Source organism: Thamnophis sirtalis, unplaced genomic scaffold (genome assembly GCF_051295495.1).
Source record: "Thamnophis sirtalis isolate CommonGarterSnake01/CBP01778 unplaced genomic scaffold, rThaSir2_p1.2 scaffold_4, whole genome shotgun sequence".
Taxonomy (NCBI): Eukaryota; Metazoa; Chordata; class Lepidosauria; order Squamata; family Natricidae; genus Thamnophis; species Thamnophis sirtalis.
Genome location: NW_028261384.1, coordinates 85,270,784 through 85,295,234, shown reverse-complemented (window position 1 = coordinate 85,295,234; position 24,451 = coordinate 85,270,784). Strand labels below are relative to the sequence as shown.

Below are 24,451 nucleotides of genomic sequence, written 5' to 3'. Positions count from 1 at the left end.
TTGAAGAGCCTTCTAATGCTGAGAAGAATGTAAGGAAAGAGAAAAGGAAGCAACTGAAGATGAAATATGAAGTGATGAAGCTACTGAGACAGGTCCATAGGCATATGTCTGATAGGATATGGTGAAGACATAAATACAATGACCCAGGTTACACCACTGCTTGACAATCTGCACAGACTGTTCATTTGTTTCTGGTTGCAGTTCAAGATTTTTGACAAGCCCACTCTACTTGTATTGATAGAGGAGGCCTCCTGAGATCCTGTTGGTCAAGGAACTCCAACTGAAAGGATTCAGAAGAGCCTTCTCTGCTGTGGTGACATCCTGACACCACCACCCTATCTCCCCATTCTTCTACGAGGGCCTGAATTTGTGGTTTTGCTGTTTGGCTTGGAGACCCAGTAGAGGAGTTTGTCACTGGAGGTGATTGCTGGACTAAGCAACTGACTCCACTTCCCCACTGCACTAACTGCTGTTCCTCTGTTCATTTTTCTCATATTGTTCTACTTTCAGTGTTTATTTTTATGGATTCATTCCTTTACTATTGCATTTTTACATTTTTAAAATTGATTTTTCCATGTTATTGTTGTAAGCCACCCAGAGTAGCTCCACTGCAAGAGGGACAAATACATTTAATAAACAAATAAAGCCTGTGCCATTGTAATTAGAAAGATTGTATCTGCATAAAACTATCCAAATCTACAAGCGTCTAATGTCTAATCTCTAACAATCAGTCTGGCACCCATACATTTCTTGAGTGTTATTATGAGCAAACAAGATTATTCAGTTTCTTGTTATTTTTCGTGTCATCATTTTGGAGCAGTTATTTAAGATACTGTATGTACCATGCAATTCAGTAGAATCAGTTTCACGACTCGTCTCCTGAGGAAGTGCTATCTGATAGTAACACTTTTTTCATTAGATCCCTACCCAGTTTAGCTTTAAAAGTCACTAAGATTCCACTTCTCATTCCACTTCTCATTCAGGCCACTATTTGGATCATCTTCATCTTTTTCCAGATTTACCTTGACTGACCTGTTGAATGATTTGTAATGAGACAAGGGAAGCATTTCTGTTATTACTGCTAGATTTCTTTGCAGATTTTGATGCCATTGAGCATGTTAGACCATTTGAGGAAACTACGGAAATGGAGACATTCCTAGATTGTTTCTGCTCCTTTTTGGGGGGGGACACAAATATTGTAATTTTTGCTTGACCACTTTGGAATGATCATGAATGGAGTGTCCACAAGGTTCCATCTTCTCATCCATGTTAATGTATGAATCCATTGTGAAGAATCATTTGTAATTTGGAGTTAAATTGACAGCAATACAGATCACCTTCATTTAAGCGCTGTCTTGTTTAACGACCATTCAAAGCTATAATGCTGAAAAAATAATTGTATGACCAGTTCTCACACTTACAACTGATGCAGCATTCCAGGGTCATGATTGCCATTTATGCACTTCACAGCTGGCTTCTCCCAAGCAGAATCAGTGGAGAAGCCAGCAGTAAAATTGTGAATTGTACATATGATGTGAATGTGATATGAAAAAGAAAGTACTCTCTCCTTGAGTCCTATGGTTTTATTATATCAGGATATAGCAAAAAAGATCTGTTCCTTAGCAATTCTTAGAAGACAGTACCGTAAATACAATGCAACAGCATTCCCCAAACTTTGCAACTTGATGGCCCGGCCTGGTGCCGGAGTGGGGGCTCATGTTAGTGAGAAGCACTCCATTTGAGTAAGTGGTGAGCAACTCATGCAAATGGAGTTTCGTGCATAAGTAGAGGGTGCTTGTGTTCATGCCTGAAGCTCCACTCACGATTGGGGGGCACTTGAGCAGAGGGTGCTTGCGCTTGTGCATGAAGTTCCACTCATGTGAATGGAAGGGACTTGTCCTTGTGTGTGAAGATCTACTTGCCCAAATGGAGAGCACTTGCGCTCATGCGGAAGGTCCGCATAAGGGGAGCTTTGCACCTGAGCGCAAGTCCCTGCTGCTCATGTGAATAGAACTTTGTGCCTGAGCACAAGTACCCTCCACTCAAACACCCTCCATTCATGCGAGTAGAGCTTCACATGTACACACATTTGCTCATCTTCTCCTGTGGCCGTTTTTAACAGGCTATAGCCAAAGCCCAGAGGTTGGGGACCCCTACAAAATAAGATGAACAATAACACATGACATATTATACCAGTGATGGCAAACCTTTTTGGCACTGAGTGCCCAAACTGGAACACGCGTGCATGCACCAGAAATCTGAAGACCAGCTGGCTGGCAGGCACATGCCTAGCCATTTGGGGGGCTGTTTTCAGGATGTTTTTGGACTGTTTAGTGGCTGTTTTTGGGGCTTGAAAATGACCTGGCTTTTGGCCATTTTCCAGACCATTTTCTGGCACTCAACCAAATGGCACCCGCAAAGAGCAGATGGCGACAGCATGCATGCTCAGAGAGGGTTCTGCGTGCCACCTAGGTTCGCCATCATAGTATTATACTATGTCATCATTTATTTTACAAAAAGAAAGACAAAAGGGAGAAGACATGTATAAAAATGAAGCGCACCCTTACTATTTCCATAGACATTAAGTGGTTAAACTAGGTGCTGGTAATCAAGTGCTGTTGATCAATTGATTTTCAGCAAATATGACTATCTCTATTAAAGCTGAAGTTTTAAGAACTGTTACTTTTAAGACACATGATTTTACAATGCCCTGATACATAAAAGCACGGAAGTCAAAGAGGGCATACTTTTTTACATGATTGTATATGTCTTGCAAAACAACTGCAGCAGAAATGATATGCTATGTCTACCACAATCATGTGATGTCTTGCTTAATGATGTCTTCCTTAGAGATGGAATTGCTACCTCAATTGTGGTAGTTAAACAATTACTAAATGTATGCTAGCAGCATAGGCCAATAATGCTTACATTTCTCCTTTTCTGCACTCAAGTCACCACAGCCTCCACACTTTCTCAGGTTGTAAAGGACTTGGTGTAAAATAATGAATCAAAGTTGGAAGGTATATTTCAAGATTTGGGGACTATATCTAGTTTCCCTCCCCCTTCTTAAATATGTTTGTTATATATGATTGCCCTGAATCCAATGCAACATAAATGGCACAAACTGTTTATCAGCTTTGGCTGATGGAGGGGGTTCATCTCTATATGAATGAGTTTGCTTTGGTGAATTGTGTACCAGTAGTCTCATACAAGGACTACTGCAAAGTATTCCTTGTGTTGCAGCCTTTAAACTTAAGTTTGCAAACCATAACTGATCTAGAATTGTTTTTATGAGTGATTAATGGGATCTTCTTCAGTTTTACATTAGTCTCACGCTAAAGCAACTTTGCTGGTTGCCCAGATTAAGATCCTTGCAACTGTGTATTAAAACTTAATAGAGCTTAGGCCCATGCTTCTTTTAGGCCCTTTTACTCCACTCAGCATCACACTGTTAGTCATTAAAGAGGCACCTTTTACAAATCCTTCCAAAGAAGTTGTTATTAACGATTTGTTGTTGATTAACAACCCCCCCCCAACTTTTTTCAGAGCATGTTTATATTATCAATAAATTTCTATCTAAATTTAAACAGGTCATTTCCTTACTATAGTTTAAAAGAGTTTCCTGGCTTTGTGGACCAATGGGTGGGGATAGAGGCAGCGAAGACGGGATGTTTCAGTGTGAGTGGTGGGCAAGTGCACACACACGTGCATCTCCATTTGTGTGAGCGGCAGGCACATGCACACACATTCACCTGTTACTCATGCAATTGGGGATGCGCATGTGTACACCCACCTGCCATTTACATGGCCCAGTTCTGAGCGGCTCAAGGGTTGGCACTAGGCTGTGGCCCAGGGGTTGGAGAGCCCAGGTTTATAATATTTTCCTAGGACTTTTAATGCCCTTATTTATCTACTAGCTTTTAAATTTTTAAATGTATATACTGATATTTTTTCTGTACCTTGCAAGCTGTACCCAGAGCAGCTTGCAAGGTACAGTAAATGTAAAATGCAGAATGTAAAAAACTATATATAGCAGTAGACTTATATACCGCTTCATAGGCCTTTCAGGCCTCTCTAAGCGGTTTACAGAGAGTCAGCATATTGCCCCCAACAATCTGGGTCCTCATTTTACCCACCTCGGAAGGATGGAAGGCTGAGTCAACCCTGAGCCGGTGAGATTTGAACCGCTGACCTGCTGATCTAGCAGTAGCCTGCAGTGCTGCATTTAACCACTGCGCCACCTTGGCTCTACATATATTTAACTACTAATATTTAAAAATACCACAAAAATACTAAAAAGATACATAAAGATATATACATATATTAAATGCCGGGTAGACATACAAAGGTGAATATTTACATATCACAAAAGAATATATGAAAGATTGCTGTCCTAGAGTTTTGTCTATTCCCTTTTGCCTATTAAGAAACTTTGCTTGTTATAGAAGCAATTTTAGGCAACAAAATGTTCATGTCTCCAGTTTAAAAAAATGAAAAAAAAAAATTCTCTCCTTTTAGGAAAGGGATTTTCTTCTACAGCAAGCAATATATCTTGCATCAAATAAAGTGATGTGAACCATTCTGGAGAGGAAAGAAATTCTGAAAAACAGAAGTGTAAGCCCAGTTAGCCTGAGCCCAAATATATTATATTTTAAGAAGATGAAAGGCAGAGGAATTATTATTCAACAATGAAAACTTCTATAATAATTATTCTCTTTGTAATACCACTAAAAATAACAGAATTACTTGTTTTGATTCCATCTTTCCTTTCAGTGGGAAGAGAAGCAAAACTCTTATAATCTTTTTATAGCACTATATTATAAAATATAAAAGAAAAAGGCAGAACAAATTGGCCTACAAGTAGTATCTCAAACTGTACATAGTTAAAATACCTTAATTGGAAAACATTGTAACGGAATATCACAGTGAACTCTCTTGTGCTATCCAGACCAAAGAAAAAATAACCAGGCCCAAGGAGGTTTCCTGAATGGTCAGTTGGTCCTCAGGAAAAAACAAACAAACAGAAAAACAAAACGAAAACAACAACATAAGTCCTTAGTGGGCCAATGATAGGATACAAAACAATTTCATCGATGCATGAAGTTTTTTTCTAGGGCTGCTGGTGTCCTTTGGATAGAATGAATGTTTCTCTTCACCCTGTCTTCAAGAGAGGAAGTGGATGCACTTTCCAATTTTATATTACTGCAGGTCAAAGAAATAAAGAAGGGCATTAGGAATTAGAAAAGTGTCCATTTTGTCCCAAATAACATTTCTCATTAAAAAAAACAGGAAGTAAAAAAGGGGAAATTAACAGAATACTTTAAAAAAAAAACTGTTTAAATGCCTTTCTAGAGTGGGGCAATGCAAAACATGAACTCTCATGAAAGAAAAATCTATCTCGTTTTCACATTTTTCTGTAATTAACTAATGCATGATTAACTAATGCATGATAAAAAAGGGATTTTATTGAAAGTGAAACATTCCTTCCCAAATTGTTAAAGAAACCTCAACTTTTGGAAAGTTCACAGAATTGCTTTAAAGGCTGCATCCAGCAGTCTGCATTTGCCACTTTACTGGCTGTTCCAGCAGAAGCACCATCTACATGCATGTACAGGTAGTGCTCAACTTACAACAGTTCATTTAATCACTGTTTGAAGTTACAACAGCAGTGAAAAAAGTGACTTATGAACGGTTTTCTGATGATTATTGTGACATCTCCATGGTCATGTGATCAAAATTCAGATGTTTGGCAACTGACATTTGAAGGTTTCAGTGTCCTATGGTCATATGATCTTTGGTGAGCTTTTGACAAGTAGTAAGGCAGGTTTACTTAACAACTGTGTTACTAACTGAACAATTGCAGTGACTCACTTAACAACTATGGCAAGAAAGGTTGTAAAATGGAGCAAAACTAATTTCACAACATCTCACTTAGCAATGGAAATTTTGGGTTCAATTGGGGTGGTAAGTTGAGTTGAAGACTATTTGTAGTCAGAATCTAAGTCACTGTTTCTCAGACTTAGCAAGATATGTGGACTTCAATTCTCAGATTCCCAGACAGTATACCTGCAAGGGAATTTTGGGAATTGAAGTCCACATTAAAGTTGAGGTTGAAAAACACTGAACAAAAGTACGAAACTTCCAAATGTGTCTGTTTTAAAAGTTAAGGAAAATATTTTCTCCTTATAGGTAATACTTTGGTAGGCGAAACAAGCATGCAGCATAAAAATACTATCAAACCAAAATATAGGATGTTGCTGCTTTATATCAAGTGTAATGATCATTTGAGTGTTTTAAGGAAGACTGAACAGGAATTTCTGTGTTCAATATATGCTGTTCCAATTGAGCTATGGCTTCTTCCCTAATTTTAGAAGGAAGGGGGGTCACTCACTGTATAAATCTCCCATTGGACTGGCGAAGTTTTTCTAGAGCTTGCTCTTTTTCTTCTTCTTTTCTATGTTTGTTCACATTGTTTTTCCTTTCTTCTTCTCTCCATTTGGCATTCTCCATCATTTCTTTCCGTCTTTTCTCCAGCTCTTCTGCAGATAATTTTCTGTTTAAAATAGATTAATATGATTTTAGACAGGACAGTGGCTTTTCAAATGATAATCATCATTATCAATCTATGGAGTAATCTTTCTCTTGACTATTGTATGTGGAGTTCTCTAGTCAAAACACACCAAGTGCCAAAATAGTAATTAGGTTTTTGGCTAAATTCAACCTAAAAAGGATCCTACTTCTGCAACATATGAATCTTAAACAAATTTATACCTTAAATCTGATGTAATGGTTGACTTCATCCAGTGCATCAAAAGTATTTAAAGGATTCCAAAGTGCTTGGAAATCAGCAGGAAATCAGTGCAAAAATTGAGTCCCAAAAGTGCTCCCTCCCTCGCCCCCCAAAAGGGCAACGGGACTTTGTTTTTTCTTAGGGGGAAAAAAAGTGCCTTTGCGACAAACATGATTTGGATGACTGAGAATCTCCTTAGACATGCAGAGATTGAGGCTCAGTAGTATCCTAAGTAATGTAGATCATTCACCCATCAAATTGGAAGAGATTGGTCTTAAAAAGTTGGACATTTGGTTTCTTTAAATAATGGCAATAATGATAATGATTTTTTAAGTAAGAGAAAATTGCTGAATCTCATTATTTTTATAAACCATTTTATTTAATTGCCAAGCATTATAGCATGCATGTTTTTCAAAATATTCTTTCTGCAATACATTATATATTTATGTCACAATCCACTGAAAATACACCAATACCATATCCATTCACATACCTTGAAGTCTGGGGTTTTCTATATTGGTGCTCCTTATGAAAATTTTTATATTCTGTTTTTGCTTTTTGTTCCATACCATTGTCCCTGCAATTCAAAAAAATGTCTTTCCTCCATGAAAATAATAATTCATTATTAAAAATTATTTACTGTAAGCTGTTCTACTAATTTTTTTATCTTAAACTATCAGTGACTGCGCTTGCACTTTCAACCCAGTGACTGCACTTGCCTTTTGAGGAGCAACATTCCAAATCAAGATTTGATGGTGGTGGTGAATTCAAATATTAATATTGTTATTAATTCTAAACAATGAATATAATTATTCCATAATTCTGAAAATATTTACATTAAAAATTACAATGAATAGATGGCAGAATAATGATCTTTCAAGTAGTCTCAGTCCTTACATTTTACTGTATGCAAAAACCTCCTAATTTAAAATTTGAATAATTCCACTGCAATTAAGATAACATCTATCTTAGAAAAGGATAATTGGTTGCCCAGTTTTTGCTTACTGTTTACTGTCTCTAGGTGATCTTGATCTCTTATGCCTGCTTGATTCGTGATTTGTGTTCCTATTGACACGCCTTTCAGGAGACTGGCTTTGTTGCTCTGATCGTAAACTATGTTGGAACATCCTTTCATGGCCACTATCACGAACCTAACATTATGAGAAAAATGCCATTCTCTTAAAAGAGTTTAAGCATGGAAAAATATTTCTTTATTAGAGAATAAATATTGCTATATTCAACTGACTGCACACAGATGTCCCATACTGTGACTGTGAAGATATTGGCAGTTAATCTACACTAGCAAAAAATTCAGTGACAATATGTGAGTTTGCATACTTCATGGCCTGAGTCAAAGTGGCCCCAATAAATAGCACCTCTATTTTATATTATATAATACATACTACAGAATACAGTACATACTTGCAATCCATATCCTGATCTTTTGGGATGGAGATGTTCTACTTTCTCCCGTGACCTAAAGCAAAAGAAAATTAAATTCTTATACTTCATCTGTGTGATAGGTCTAAGTCCCTTATTATTTTAAATGTGTAGGTAGTGTACATACCAATTCCAGCCCATTTGAATAGAAACCCAGCATATACAGACACTAGCTCAAATATGAAGATAAATATATCATTTGTGGCTCCTCTGGGATATGTAGAATACAATGGTCTCTATCAAGATACACTAACCATCACAGTATAGGTAGTCCTTGCTTAATGATAACAGGGGCTGTAATTTCTGTAACTAAGTGATGCAATTATAAAGCACAATCTCATGTGACCCATCACTTAGTAATAACAATCCTGAGTTCCCATTCCCATTGTTAAGTGAGGACCATGGGTTTTTAAAGGAGGACTTCCTTGCAACTTTCTGCCAGCTTCCAAGAAGTAAAGTCAATGAGAAAGCCTGTAGGAAGTTGCAAGTTCTAAGCAGCCAAGTGGACAGGTGATTGGCTGCTGCAGTGTAATCAAAGCCGGTAGGTGCTGCAGAATGTAAGGAGCACAAATGGCTGCTGCAGCATGAGCATAGCTGGGTGGGCATGTGCTACCGAGTAAGATCAGGGATAGACTGCAAAGGGTGCACGCTATAGTGTATTTTTGTATTCTGCAGTTGGGTTCCTCAGGAGAACAAGTGGTTGGAATGACTTATGGTAGTGACTTGAAACTTTTCCTACTGGCTTCCCTATTGCCTAACTTTATGGGAAACTAGCAAAGAAGATCACACAAGTGGTAATCGTGCGACCATGGTATACTGCAACTACTGGTATTTTAAGTGCAAGCTGGTTGCCAAGCATATGGATTGTGATCATGACTGGGTGGGGGTTATGATGGCTGGAACTCTGAGAACAGGTTATAAGTACTATTGTTCAGTGTCTTCATGATTTTGAACAGTTGCTGAACGAGTCTACATATACCACCTTTAAAATAGCAAAAGGCTCTTTATACAGTAGCGTTTATTTGTGTGGGACTGAGTTCCACTCCTTTCTCTGCAATTATGAACAGTAGTGTAACCCAACTTCTAAAGTAGGATGAATGAATAAATGTATAACATGTACAAAACATACTTTGTTTTAATCTCTTCATCTTCACCACTAGTGGAATTATGGTGCCTATGTTTCTTGTGTTTCTTCTTCTTCTTCTTCTCTTTCTTTTTCTTCTTCTTCTTCTCCAAACTGCTTTGCAACTGGAACATTTGAAAAAGGAAGTAAAAGTTTCATAATAACTAGAGTTTAAAATATGATACCAATTCCTTTTTAGCTAACAGGCACTTACTACAATTTGAGAACATATTTATGGGCATGCTCATAAAATGGCTGCCATAGAAGGACCAGTCACAAAGAACCATTGCTCAATATTCTTGTATTATTTCAGAAAACTTTATATTTCAATGTTTTTCTAATACTTTTCGTGAAGATGTTGATGAAAATTTTGGTTGCCATAAAAAGAGTAAAGATTTATAGCAATTATTCTACATTAATTATATTTGGAATAATTTCATATCTTCAAGTAGTGTTACTTAGAAATCTTACTCCAGCTACAATCTTGTACAAGACTATTTGGGAAAACTACATTCCAGTTTGTACTAATTTCTAACATTTTTTGTTGTAAATATAGCAACTATTAAAAGACTTTGAATTTGATTGGGCAACTGTTTAATATTTTGTTGAGTCATTAATACTGTGTATTATTCTCTTTCTCTTTAAACCAAGATCAGCAGAGACTAAATTAAACTTCATACTGTCTATATATACTCTAAACTCCCAATTCTGACCATAATAATTTGATGTTATAACTATTTTATTTTTAAATACTTGATCCACTTTTTTTATATACCACCCAGATGGCAAACATACTTAATACTCGTGCCTTCCCCTATTTTTTCTATAACAAGAACCTTGTGAGATGAGTTGCATTGAAAGAGAATAACTGGCCCAAAGTCAGGCAGCCAGTTTTCCATGCCCAAGGCAGAACTAGAACTTAGTCTTCTGACTAAGTACATCTTAACAAGTACATCAAACTGGGAAAAAAAGCCCTATTAAATTTTGTTCAATATACGTAAAATTGTCATCCTGGAATTCAGAACCATTTGGATGTTTACATTCAGAGCACTCAGCATTAGCATACCAGTTCTTTGATCTTCTTCATTTTTACAGGATTGTTCAGAACGTCACGTTTCTTCTCTTCCTCCCTCTTCCTATACAGACAAAATATTAATTTATTAAGTAATGTTCATATGAAATTCACATATTATACTTCAATACTATACATTTGTGATTAGAGGTTGACACCTATGATCTTCCACAGGTATTGGATTATATCTTCTACAAGTATTGGTATTAAATTCTATCTTTATCAAAACTTGATTGGCTTTATTTATTTTGCTTTTACTGATTATAATTGGATTTAGATTATCTTATATAAGATTAGTGACCAGATTTCCTAATAAATAGATATAGTTACAGCATCTGAATACTCAAATCTACAGGATTAGCATCTCTGATCAAATTTAGCACAAAATGTCAGAGAAGCAATGTAGACATTAATGGGAATAATTGAGGTTTTTAAAAATGTTAATATCAGGGACACTTCAATACTTTCATTTTATAAATCAACCAGGCCATCACCTCACTTACTCATTCATTTATTATTTATTTTATTTATATACTTTCTGCCACTTTTTCACACTGAAAAGAACCCTAATTACCTTATCATAAAAAGAGGGTCTTCCCGAATCTTGCTAGCCATATCCAAGGCAGAATTGGCACCTGTGGAGGCAAAGATAGAGCCTGGCAGAAGGCCAGTCTCAGAAGAACAGCCTGCCTCCTTGTCCTCTGTTGTCTCGAAGACATACTTGTCAACTGGGCGCCCCATAAGGTATTCATCTCTGTTCACCATGCCACCTGGTCCTTGATACATCCATTCCAACTTTTCATCTTTTTTTCTAATTTATTTGGAAAATATTAAAAAATATTTTTAAAAACTTAGTCAGAAAAGAAGATGCAAATTAAAAAAAACCCCAAAGAATTACTGTAATAGGTAAATCCATCTTACAGCAGAATATTTAATATTTCTTGGGGTCTGAGGTTACAAAGAGGATGAGAACACATTACACATGTAGATAAGTCTAGAACTTGGGATGAGTTGGGGGAATGCTAAATGCAAGAAATGAAATTTTAATTTCTGGATGTGAGAAAACACATGATGATACTTATCAAAATCATAATTTCCCCAGGGGTGACAGAAGTGAAATACAATTGTTAGAGGAAAGGGCAGCAGTGCAATTCAAATAATTTAACAACCGATTCTATGCCCTAATTTCTCCCAACAACCAATTTACCAAACTGCTCAGAAAGTTAACAACCGGTCCTCCTGAAGTGATGCGAACTGAAGGGGTACATTTTATTTTTCCAATGATCTCCGTAGTTTTATTAAATGAAATTTAATATTAATTAAAATACATTTTAATTGAATAAAAAATCTTTATCAAGAAGCATTAGATTTCCAAATGAGAATCTTGTTTCTGTAACTATCCACTTTTTAAATTTGAATTAGAGAAGTTCATCAATTTGGCTGCTAAGAAGTCAAATGCTATCAAATTTTAAGTACTATAATTGGATGATAAGGTCAGTGTTTAAATCTTCAAACTGAAATAAACTAAAATTTCAGTCTTTGTCCCTTCAAATTTGTCTTAAAATATAATTTGGATAAGATGATGGCAGTGACAAGGGAAATGCATTTCAAATATACAGAACAGTATCACCTTTAATTACTTTACATTCTAGAGTTTCAATCTAGAAGATATTATGCCAGTCACTTGCAAACCAGGATATTATGCACAGATCATATATATGTATATATATAGATCACTTAGACAGTTAAAGATGGTGGCAATACTACTTGCCTTGTATTTCTTTTGGTATTAAAATGTTAGCTGAGGTATGCTTTATATCTTTATCCTTTTATCTGTAACAAGTTATGAAACCAATATAGTTGCAAAAAAAGCTTAATAAAGATCTAAAAAGGATAACACATAGTAAATATAACAGAGCCAAGTCTTAAAATAAGGGTACAGATAGCTCACAAGTACAATGACAATGAAAAATATTAAGAGACAATAATGAAAATGCAAAGCTATTTTGCACTCAGTCATCTGTAATGAAGATAAATGTTCCATTAGGCAATTTTGAGAGGCAGAACTGACCCTTCAGGAAGAAATTCTGTTAAATGTTAATCGGTTAACTCTTCAGATTTAAATGAACTGAATTTTAGGATGGTTTAGCTAAGTCTTCAATTATATTTTCACTAAGAAATCCTAGAGAACCGGGGAAGTGCTAAATAACTAGAAGACAGTAAATGGTTTTAAAATCTTTAACAAGTTAAAACGTGATTCGAAAGCACGTAACAATAACTTGTTTATGCTTGAAAACAATTAGCAGAAGTTACTATGGAAATATCAAGAACACATATCTTGTTTGAATATTATATCATTTTGAAATTGAATAGCTTTGTTAAGCATTATGGGAATGCAGAAGACAGTATTTTTTTTATTTCAACAAATCTGTTGAAAAGGCAAATTCTGACTGAACATTCAAAGTAAATAAATATTTCAATAATGGAATCAATTATCCAAAGATGTAATGTTTTCCCTTTGCTCCAATTCTTTAAATAGAGACTAAACAGTCTCTGCCAGGGATATTTTAATATGAATTAGTGTAGAGAATTGATAGCCTAAATAGTTCTTTACTGTGCTATAATTCTGTTTACAAACCAATAAATCCAACTTAACATACTTGACAGCTCCTACATCTTCTGCATAACGCTGCATTTCTTCTCGTGCTCGCTCTTCATGCAATTCCCGTTGTAGCTCTTCAATTTTCTTCCGTTCAGCTTCATGTTTTTGTTCCGCTTTCCAAACTTTTTCCACATTACGGAGGGTTTGTGGGTGCCAGCTTTTTTTAAGATTCTATAGACAAGATTAGGCATTTAAATTTACCTTGATCTAATCTGAAAAATTCCTCTACAAAAGCTGTACTAAATAATATCAAATATCAGCCAGAAAAATATGGGAATACAAACCTCAGTGAACTAAAACTAAGTACATAGACTCACCAACTAGATTCACACATCATAGAAAGTTATGCTTTTCTTACGTGGAAATGGTTGAATATACCATTTGAATACTAACTGGGATCACCACATACATTAAACCATAAACCACAGCTTGTAAACAATGGCTGATGTATAGTAAGTTGCTAAAGCAAAAGTAAACAGATTATGAATTGGTGATATGTGAAACAGTAGCTAAAATATCACACTTCGATTATGACTTAGTGATAAGCCACTCAGGTTGCCATAAAGATGGTCTTTCCCTCTAGCAAGTGATTAAATTGAAGAAGGTATGCCGCTGTCCCTACCCCATTTCTTCTGAACTGCTTTCCATAACTCTGAATTCCAACTGAGCCTTTCCCCCCAACTCAGCTCTCCACCCTTAAATACGTCCTTACATTTCAATAATATAATTATAAAATTATGTATTATATATTATAGTATATAATTACATTATACGAAATATCCCTATATTTTCATCCAGATGTATACATAGTAAGTTGAACCCCGAAGATAAGAGAGATAAGAAATCGGCTTTTCGTTTCGATTAACTCTTATTCAAGCCAATTCGGACTGGTCCCCAATTCTCGATTCCCTTCCCAACCCCGCATCCGCCGCCCTCTACCTCGGCTTCTCTCAATCCCCTCTTTTTTCCTCACCAGGTCGCCTCCCCCCATGGCGACAGCTCAGTCTCCGCTGCAGCCGCAACGCAGCTCTTCCTTTCCTTCGACTGCTGAGCGTCTTCCTTTCCTTCGACTGCTGACCGGCGTCGAATGATGACGTTATATTTTATACCTCTCTCAAACGTCGCTCCTCCCAAAGCGGAAGTGATGGATTTTAAAAAGTGTAGATGTGTATAAAGTTTCCTCTGTCGAATCTGCAGTTTTTGTTCCTTTGTTGGGAAAATTGATAATATTCATTATAATGAATGATCTTGATATGTCAGATAGCAACGCATCATCCCAGGCTCAACTATCGACGATGTGAATAGTAATATAATATTTGGAAGGGGGGAGGCTTAAAGGAAGATTGTTTGCATCTCATTTTTATACAGTTTGTAAGCAGGTAGCAGGAAATCTCTTGCCTTTCATCCATTTTTAAGTCAGTTCAATTGCTGTGATACTTCAGTCCATTCAGAAACTACTTTTAACTACCTATCATAAGGTGACCAGATTTTAACATTGGCAAAGAGGGACACCATTGACGGAGGGGAGGGGTTTCTTGATTAAAAATTTTTTTAAAAAGGTTTTAAAAAATCCTATCCTTCAAATTGTCTTCTGATAACATTATGGACATGTTCACTAGTTTTCTAAGCAGAAGTAATGGCTTCTAGAAGTAATTTGCCAATTGTCGTCGTCTTCTTCTTCTTGCCACTATCTTCCCCCCCTCCCAAATCACTGCCCCAGCTTCCAATCTACCCTGTAATCCTGGGGGGGGGGGGGATAAGGGACATTCTCTCCACCCTTTTCGCTTACACTGGGACTTGGGGAGCTTAGCAAAACTGTGTTCTTCTTGCCTTGCAAAAATTTAGCCCCAAAAGGATGTGGGAGAGGAACGGACACATTAACATTTTAATAATCTTTCACTCATTGTTAGTGGTTTGCTGAGATACATAAGAAACTCCTCTCCAATATCCGCCACATGAGGATGCTCTGTCCAGAACCCCTTAAAAATGATACCTGCCCAAGCACCATGGGAGCCCAGGAAGTTCACCAGGGGAGGATTCTCAGAAATCATGATTATCAGTCCCAGACCATCAGCTTCTTGTTCCCACATTCAAGCCTATCCAGTAGGTGGTTCTCCTGAAGAAAACCCCAAATTCCTGAGCTGGGGTTGGGAGAGGATTAAACTAAGCACAGAGAAGGTGCCCTGCGCAAACAAGCCCCCAACTCACCGAGCTTATAGGAAAAGAGTCCCCGAAGCCTCCCCGCCCGTTATCCTTGTTAGCCCTTGACATTCCCCGGAAGGCTCCCCACTCTACCTCCCCAAAAATGAAAGTAGCGGCATCCTGTTTTCCCCCTCCTCGAGACACCTCATTCGAAGGAACGAGGCGACAGGATTGAACCTTCTGGCCAGCAAGAAATAACCTTTTGGCTTAGCGACGCGGGCAAGTAGAGGAAGTGCGCCGTGTCCCGGGAGGGCAATAGTTGTTCTGGGGCTTGGGATGAGGGGGACATCGTTCAGCGCCGATCCACTCTTCCTTGCCAGCGGAGGTGCAGCAGGAGAGTTGCCAGCTGTGCTGACACGTGCGTTACAAGGGAAATGAATATAACAAAAAGACCAAGGAGTTCGCTTGCATTGGCAGCAAAAGCGAAAGTTGTTTGTAGTGGGAGGAGCTCGCAGCCCAGGGGCTGCTGATCTCTTGTGCAGAAGGGGTGGGGGAGACAGGGGATCCCAATCTAGGAATGAGCTGTCAAGCCAGACAAAATGCAACCCCTTCCTTCCTCCTCCTCCGTCACTAACAGCTGGGGGCTCAGGAATCGGAACGAAAAGCCAGTCTGATCTTGGCATTGCAAACTCACGCACATACCCACCGCTTCCCACCACCAAAAAAAAAAGCAGGATTATAGTTAGCCGAACAATTTAGAGGCTTCCACTGTTCCTCTCGGTTCCGTTTTCCTTAGAGGACTTTGCAAGACCCTAGTCCTTCTCGAGTACTCTTGCGCTTCAGTCCTCAGGATTCCCTGGCCACCATGGCCGGGTCATCCCAAGCGTGCACGACCCGGAGCTCCCTGCACCTAGCTGCGTTGTGCACACGCGTGGGCATTCAAGGAATCCGGCATTTTTTTTAAAGGTTACAGATCCTCTGCAAACGCCCTACTGCATCCCGGCCATCTCCAATGCAAGGGCAGCGAAGGGCAGCCAACAAGGACGAGGCTCTTTGATTGTGGGGAGGGGGTGGTGGGGGAAGGTCTTCGTGCTCACCCTGAGCCAGAATAATTTGCACTTTTGGAAATTGCGCTGTTCAAGGGAAACCCGTGTGACGATAGGCATTCGGTTTATCAAAAGCGCCACCGTCTTTCTCGCCTGCCTGTCCTCCCCCCCCCCCCAACACCTTTTTTAAAAGGATTTTTTGCTCCGGGACTCTTCGCCCAGTTCTGGATTCATCAAGGAAACATCTGTCTGGATTGTGTTTCTGGATCTGGGGAGGGGGTATCCAATGCTGATTGTCCTGTGCATTGCCCTCCACCCACCCACCCACCCACTGTTGGCTGTGAAATACCATCTCGTTCCATGCCACCCAATCCGGAGTTCTGTAAAACTTCCAGCCCGCCCGGGGCAAGTCGGACGTGGTGCAGCCGGTGGTGGGCAGGAAGGCTTCAGGTGGCGGGTGGCCGACGGGAAGAGCCAGCAAGGGGGTGGTGGTGGCATCTTGGGCGGTGGAGCAGAGGTGCAGAAGCGCCAGCAGCCGGGCAGCCTCCATCGGGCAGATGGAGATTAGAAGCAGGGCGGCGGCTGGGGCTTCGGCTGCTCCTAGCTCTCGCGCCACTTGTTGGCTGCCCTTGCATTGGAGACGGCCGGGATGCAGTACGGTGTTTGCAGAGGATCTGGAACCTTTAAAAAAACCGCCGGATTCCTTGAATGCCTAAGTGTGTGCACAACGCAGCTAGGCGCGGGGAGCTCCGTGTCATGCGTGCTTGGGGTGACCCGGCCATGGAGGGGCAGCAGCAGCGAGCCGGGCGGGCAACCCGCTTGCTGATGAAGACGCGCTGGACGCGGCAGGGGCCCGCGGCCAGGAGCAGAGCCAGCCACTGCTGCAGGGATCGGGAGCCAAAAAAGGGGCAGGGCACCCTTTCTACAAATATCGGGACTTTTTAAAAATGCAGCGGGACGCGGGACAAATTATTTAAAATCGTGTCTATCCCGCGAAAAGCGGGACGTCTGGTCACCTTAACCTATCGCCTAGCCAGAATTCAACAACCAAGACTAGGGAAAGTGTGAAGGAAATAAATTCTCACAGGACTGGGAGCATGATAGTAAAATGGACACATGAAAGGATTATTCAAATACAGGTACTCCTCAACTAACAATAGTTCATTTATTGACCATTCAAATTTACAATGGCACTGAAAAAAGTGATGTTGGAAGAAAAATTCCAGGTCCAGTTCCAAGCTGGAAGAAAAGTGCTAGAAATAAAACGGAGGCTGGAGGCTGATTGGAAAGGTTCCCTTTATTGATGAAGCAGAACTACCAACCACATACAATTCTGGGACAGCTGACAAAATGGAGCTTAGAGTGAGTGGATTTTATATCTTCTGGATTCCTGTGGGTCCAAGTAGGGGTCTTGGCTGGCTGTATAGGCAAAAGGGGAAATGCAAATCCTAATTTTGTCAACCTTTTGTTTGTTGCTTATCTGAGTTTCTGTCTTGACCCAGTCTTTCTGAATGGATTACCAAATCTGCATTTCTAAAACCTGGTCTCAGTTTCTGCTTGGGGGCAGGGAAACTGGGACTTGTTTCTGCCCTGTAAGGTTTTTTTTCCATTTCTCCTTTAGGGGAAATATTCTATCCTGCCGTTTTAATATCCCCCAAACTATTTCATTCGGGAGGGGGCTTCCCACAGTGACCTATGCCATTTTTCAGTAATGACCTTTGCAGCATCCCCATAATCAGGTGATCAAAATTCACATGCTTGGCAACTGGTTCATATTTATGACTGTTGCTGTGTCCTTTGGAAGAAATGTCCTTCTGGGTTCAGTTCCAAGTGGGGGGAAAGACACTGGAAACATTGAGGCTGCTTGGAAAGATGGTTTAATGGTGAACAGGACAACAGTTTCTCGCGGATAAAGTTGCTCGGTTTCGGGCGGACTTGGACTCCAACCCTGCAGAACCAGCCGAGGCACTAGGGGATAATCTGGTAGGTCATCGCTGGATTGAGTTTCAGGCTGTTGCCCCTGAGGACGTGGACAAGGCCATGAGAGCTGTAGGTGCCTCCACATGCGTGCTGGACCAGTGTCCCTCCTGGCTGGTTGTTAACAGCAGGGAGGTGACACGGGGCTGGATCCAGGCAGTTGTTACCGCCTCCCTTCGGGAGGGGGCCTTTCCCCCCGCTCTTAAGGCGGCGGTGGTGAGACCCCTCCTGAAGAAACCATCTTTGGATCCAGCCGTTCTAAACAACTATCGTCCAGTCTCCAACCTCCCCTTTGTGGGGAAGGTTGTTGAGAAGGTGGTGGCCTTTCAGCTCCAGCGGTCCTTGGAGGAAGCTAGTTATCTTGATCCATTCCAGTCTGGCTTCAGGCCTGGCTACAGCACAGAAACCGCTTTGGTCGCATTGACCGATGATCTCTGGAGAGCCAGGGATGGAGGCCATGCCTCTATCCTGGTACTCCTGGACCTCTCTGCGGCTTTCGATACCATCGACCATGGTATCCTTCTGCGACGACTGCGGGAGGTGGGGGTGGGAGGCACTGTTCTACGGTGGTTCTCCTCTTACCTCTCGGACAGGTCGCAGTCGGTGTTAGTCGGAGGGCAGAGATCGACCCCTAGGCCCCTAACATATGGGGTGCCGCAGGGTTCGGTCCTGTCCCCCCTACTTTTTAATATCTACATGAAACTGCTGGGCGAGATCATTCGACGGCACGGGATAAAATACCACCAGTATGCGGACGATACACAGTTGTATCTGTCCACCCCGTGCCAACTCAATGAAGCGATGGACGTGATGAGCCAGGGCCTTGAGGCTGTTAGAGACTGGATGGGGGTTAACAAGCTTGTGCTCAATCCGGATAAGACCGAGTGGCTGCTGTGCTTCCCTCCCACTAATTGGCCAAGTGTTCCATCTCTCAGGCTGGGGGGTCAAATACTACGCCCCTCAGACAGGGTCCGCAACTTGGGAGTCCTCCTGGACCCACAGCTGACTTTCGAACACCATTTGTCAGCTGTGACCAGGGGGGCATTTGCCCAGGTTCGCCTGGTGCACCAGTTGCGTCCCTACCTGAACCGGGAGGCTCTCACAACAGTCACTTGTGCCCTTGTGACCTCTAGGCTGGAGTACTGCAATGTGCTCTACATGGGGCTGCCCTTGAAGAGTATTCGGCGACTTCAGCTAGTCCAGAATGCGGCCGCGTGAGCGATCGTGGGTGCACCTCGTTTCACCCACATAACACCTATCCTCCACGAGCTGCACTGGCTACCTGTTGATCTCCGGGTACTCTTCAAGGTGCTAGTTGTCACCTACAAAGCCCTTCATGGTATTGGATCTGGGTACTTGAGAGACCGCCTACTGCCAATCACCTCCACTCGTCCAATTAGATCCCACAGATTAGGCCTCCTCCGAGTTCCATCAGCCGGTCAATGTTGACTGGCAACCACGTGGAGGAGAGCCTTCTCTGTGGCAGCTCCGACCTATGGAACGAACTCCCCGTGGAGATTCGTACCCTCACCACCCTCCAGACCTTCCGCATAGCCCTTAAAATTTGGCTGTCCCGACAGGCCTGGGGCTAAAGACCTTAACCCTGCCCGAATAGTATGAATGTTGTGCTTTTAATGATGTATTGTCTTATATGTAACTTGGTTTGTCCTCCCCTCCCCCTGAACTGTGAGCCGCCCTGAGTCCCCCCAGGGAAAAGGGCGGCATACAAATAAAGTATCTTATCTTATCTTATCTTATCTTATCTTAACATGGCTTGAGCTCCTGAACAGAAAAGGAGGATCACATGCTTCAGATGTTGAGTGAAGAAGAAAAAGAGAGTAAGATGCTGAAAATTCCTGGTTTTATCTCCTCTTTGGCCTTTGCTCTTGAGCTTGTATTCTGATTGGTTGTCAGACTCCTATGGGGCCATGCAGGGGTCTCTTCCTCTCTGTTGTCTATGCAACCATGTGGTTTGCTTGTTAAGATTTGTGCCTTCCCTAACTTAACTGAGATTTGTGCTGGGAATGCCTAAGTTGTGTAAACATGAGAGTTCTCTCCCCCCCCCACTGTCTTATTTTCCCTTGTCCTTGTGTATACATGTGTTTTTGTGCACCCTGGAGGTAATTGTAACTATAAAATGTCTCTAATCCAAAAAGACAATACTTTTAAATTGTTCAATGAAAGAAAAGAGTAAACTGGCAGAAATTGCCTTCACTCCATTTGTTGACCCCAGAAAACTGAGTGAAGGGGGGGGGGTTACTTTGTGTTTGTTTGGCCAACAAAAACAGAGTAAAAAGAAGTATTCTTTCTTCCTTCCCTCCCTGTACCTTAAAGTACCTATCCAAGGTTACGAGGGAATATTTTAAGCTCATTTACAAGAAAAGTTTCACCCTTGCATTTACTGTATGTGTTTAAATGATTTTATCTGTTCATCTCTTTCCTGTAGCATGGGAATCCAGACCCCATTTCTCATCTGTGATATCCCCATATTGTTACCAGCTTATCTGTTTAGTAACTGCAATACTGATATTTTTTTTCCAAACTCTGCCTGCAAGCTATCCCCATTCCCCCCTTACCTCTAATCCTCCAGCAATGCCTTTTCTGTGGGGAAGGGGACCCTTGTTCTCATGTCTTTCAGCCCTGAGCAGAGCACATGGATCCAGATGCCTCCACAGAAGACCTTCCATTCACCAAGCCACCAATCCAGCCCTCCACTGAAAGTCATCACAGTAACCAGAGTGGAGCAGACCTTCCCAAGCCTGACATAGCAGCAAGCCAAGCTTAATGTCATCCAGCAGACATTAAAGAAAGAACCCTGAGATGGACAAATAAAGACTGAAAGATTCTTTTCAATCCCCAGAAGACAGCTGTAAAGACTATGGGGGAGGGTGGACATTGATTGTAAGGTTTTCTGTCTTTGCTTCCTTCACATAAATTCATTGTAAGGTTTATTTTCTTGTCTCATTTATAGTGTAATCAATTTAATGTATTCATGTAAGAATTGTATTTGAGAGTGGCTAGCCCAGCAAGTTCTTAGATTTCTGTCTGGTGGGAGGGAAATTTCTCCAAAATGTGTATATTTTCTGTATTGTAGAAGCAGCTGTGGGGAGAGAGAGGAAGGGGGAGAGGGAGAGAGAGAAACCCCATTCAGAATTAGATTGAAACTATCTCCTTGACTTACCTCCACACAAAGCTTCTCCTAGGTTGATTTTTGCCCTGGCACTAAAGCCCAAGCAGTCATATCTCTCTGCTAATCCCATGGGAGAGAGGAAATTCCCCTCAGGCAATTCTCCCACTTGAAGAGCTAGCAGAAAGGATCTCCAAAACCCAAACCTTGATTGACTCACTAATGATGCTGCCCAGGTACCTAGTAAAGCAGGATGTGTTACACTGGTGGTCTCATGAGTAGGAATCCTAGGGCTCATTGTGCGTAATTTTAAAAATAGTAAATAGCTTGGCTTGCACACTGGCTAAACTCAGTTTGGCCTCACTAAAATAAGAGCTAGGGCAGGTTCAAGAACCATCCCTTGGAAATGGGCAGCCTGTAGTTATTTAAAAGGCAAAATCTTGGCTGTGAAGAATTTTGGGACTTCTGCTTGCTTGTAACCTGTGTGGAAGCTCAGAAAAAGTGGTATCTGAAATTAATTGGCATGGAAAATTGGATACTGTAAATTTCTTTCCAAAACTTTTCCCCTGGCTGCTAAACCTTCATGGATGAAAGCTTGCTCTGGGAACCACTTCTGCTGCCAGACTTCTATTGCCTCTCTCAATGCCCCCCCCCCCTTTGCATCAGAAAAAAATTAAATATCCCTGATCTGACTAATTTTAATCTTTTGCCAAGAACATGTGTCTCCCACTCGCATATTTTTTAAAAAGGAGGGATTGTAGGAAATTAGCACCCACCCCTCTCCTAGAAAAATGAAATATCCTAGGAAATATTGAAAAGGCAGAATATTATATTTCCCTGGATCAGAAATGGAGAAACATGTTTTCAAGCAGAAAACAGGCTCACTCTTAATAGCCCCCACTTTTCTTAATGACCCATTAAGATGCCCAAGCCAGTCTATTCTACATAATAAAGAGTTCTCCCATTCAGATCCAGAGTGATGGGATTAAGGCATGATAGTATTAGCCCTTTACCCAACTCACCAAATGGCATCTGGAAACTCAAACTTGGCCCCGTGGGAGTCTGACAACCAATCAGAATACATTTCTTACACAAGAACAGGAAACAGAGAGGAACAAAGAGTATAAAGCCAGGAACTTTCAGCCCTTCTTTCTCTTCACTTCTTCACCCAACATTGAAGCATGTGATCACCTTTTCTGTTCGGGGCTCAAGCCATGTGGTCCTGTCCACCATTAAACCATCTTTCCAAGCAGCCTCCATGTCTCCAGTGTCTTTTTCCCCACTTGGAGATGAACCCAGAAGGACATTTCTTCCAACAATTATTTACTTTGTACATGACCCATTTGTTTGTCCTTTATATCTACAAGCTTGCTTAACTATAATAGCACTGGGATGATTTCTCTTACATTTCTTTACAGAAACACAACAGATGGGAGCACAAACTAACCATCTGAACTGTGTCCAACAATGCAAAAGCCTAAAATGTTGTTCATTACTGTGCTTAGATTTAGAGTTTAGTATGCCATGTGACTATAGCTACTGTGAATTGCTTGTCTGTCAATGGCTGCTGTACAGGGGTGGGTTCCAGCCGCCATTACTACTGGTGCGGCGCCCCAAAAATTTTGTGTGGATGCACATTTGCATTTAAAATTATCTACGCATGCACACATTTAAAAAGGAATAAAAATTATATTTTTTCAGTGAAGATTGTTTTGCATTTGTGCAGACAGAAAATCAAGATGGTGCCGCCGAGGATAGAACTGGTGCAGTCACGTGTCTGCCAGAGTTATTACCTATTTGGCTGAATTGGACCGAATAGGTAGGAACCCCCCACTGCTGCTGCTATGTTGCTAATACTACTACAGATATGGCTGGTAGATTCCTGTTTATAATTTTGGAAATGATTCTGTGTATCCGCAATTGTGGTTTTATGGCTGCAATTTTAACATTAACGTGTTCTGGAGTTCGATTCAGCCAGTTCAAACTAGTTTGGGCAAACCAGATGTTAATTTTAATCTGGTTCGCCGAACTGGTAGTTGGAAGGAGTGACTTCCAGGTTGCCTGTAGGGCCATTTTTCACCCTTGGAGGCTTCAGAGAAGCCCCGGGGGGGGGGGGGCTGTTTTCGCCCTCCCAAGGCTCCTAGTAAGCCTCTGGAGCCTGGGGAGGGCGAAAAAAGTGTCCATCCGCAAAAATGGGAGGGGGAGGTTGTGCACGCATGCATGTGGGGGGGGTCACACACACAGCATTATGGGTGTGGCACATCAATACATGACCCCCCGTGGTCCCCCTGCTTTTGGCACGCGGTTTGTCGCATGCCAAAAAAAGGTTTGCCATCGCTGCTTTATAGCATTATTTATGAATCACTATTTCCTGGTGTAGGAAGCCCCCTCCCTCTTTATTCTTAATATTAAAATGAGGCAGGATAGAATATTTCCCCCAAAGGAGAAATGGAAAAAATCTTAACAAAGGCAGAAAACAGCCCCAGTCTTCCTGCCATAGGAAAATAGCCTCAAGATGAAGCTTGAAGAGGCTGGTCTTTTGGAATGGAGATTTTGTATCCATTCAGAAAGACTGGGCCAATCCATCCATAAACAAAGAGACTCCAAATAAGGAATACAATTAGGCAAGGTGACAAGATTAGCTCAGATAAACCCCCAAGATTTGTATTTCCCCTTATGGGAAAGATGGAAATCTGGGAGCAGCCATTAAAATATTAAAGGACACATTTTTACACAGGAACAGGCATCTCAATTACAAAGCCCCAAAGAATTTATAAATGCCCACCTATCTCAACCCCCTTTAGTGAGCCACTCCAGAAACACACTGCTATCACTGAAGCTTCTGGCATCCAAATAAACAACACCTTCCTTCCTACTAGTCCCCTCAGGGAAAAGGGCGGCCTACAAATGTTAATAAACATCTAAACATCTAAACATCTACAGCTAGCCTCCATTTTATTTCCAGTGTCTTTCTTTAGGCTTTGAACGAGACTGGATTTTTTTTCCAGCACTGGTCATCCTAGTACATAGATATTTTTCTATCAGAGTTCATATGCAAGAATAGAAATAATA

General features: G+C 40.9%; 1 protein-coding gene across 2 annotated transcripts; it reads right to left on the bottom strand.

The window, feature by feature from the left end:
• Positions 1-4,301: 4,301 nt before the first annotated feature.
• Positions 4,302-14,188, bottom strand: CWC25 (CWC25 spliceosome associated protein). Of its 2 annotated transcripts, XR_015696408.1 has the most exons (11): positions 14,061-14,188; positions 13,086-13,258; positions 11,000-11,236; positions 10,420-10,489; positions 9,360-9,478; positions 8,213-8,267; positions 7,796-7,941; positions 7,284-7,367; positions 6,392-6,553; positions 4,893-5,202; positions 4,302-4,599 (listed from the first exon to the last, which is right to left on the bottom strand). XR_015696408.1 is itself a non-coding variant. In XM_014058243.2 (10 exons), exons 1-10 carry the CDS (start codon positions 14,076-14,078, stop codon positions 5,088-5,090), a joined length of 1,179 nt encoding a protein of 392 aa, XP_013913718.1. In that variant the 5' UTR covers positions 14,079-14,188; the 3' UTR covers positions 4,302-5,087. The 2 variants fall into 2 exon arrangements, 1 of the variants encoding a protein (XP_013913718.1); XM_014058243.2 differs by having other exon boundaries at positions 4,302-5,202.
• Positions 14,189-24,451: the final 10,263 nt, after the last annotated feature.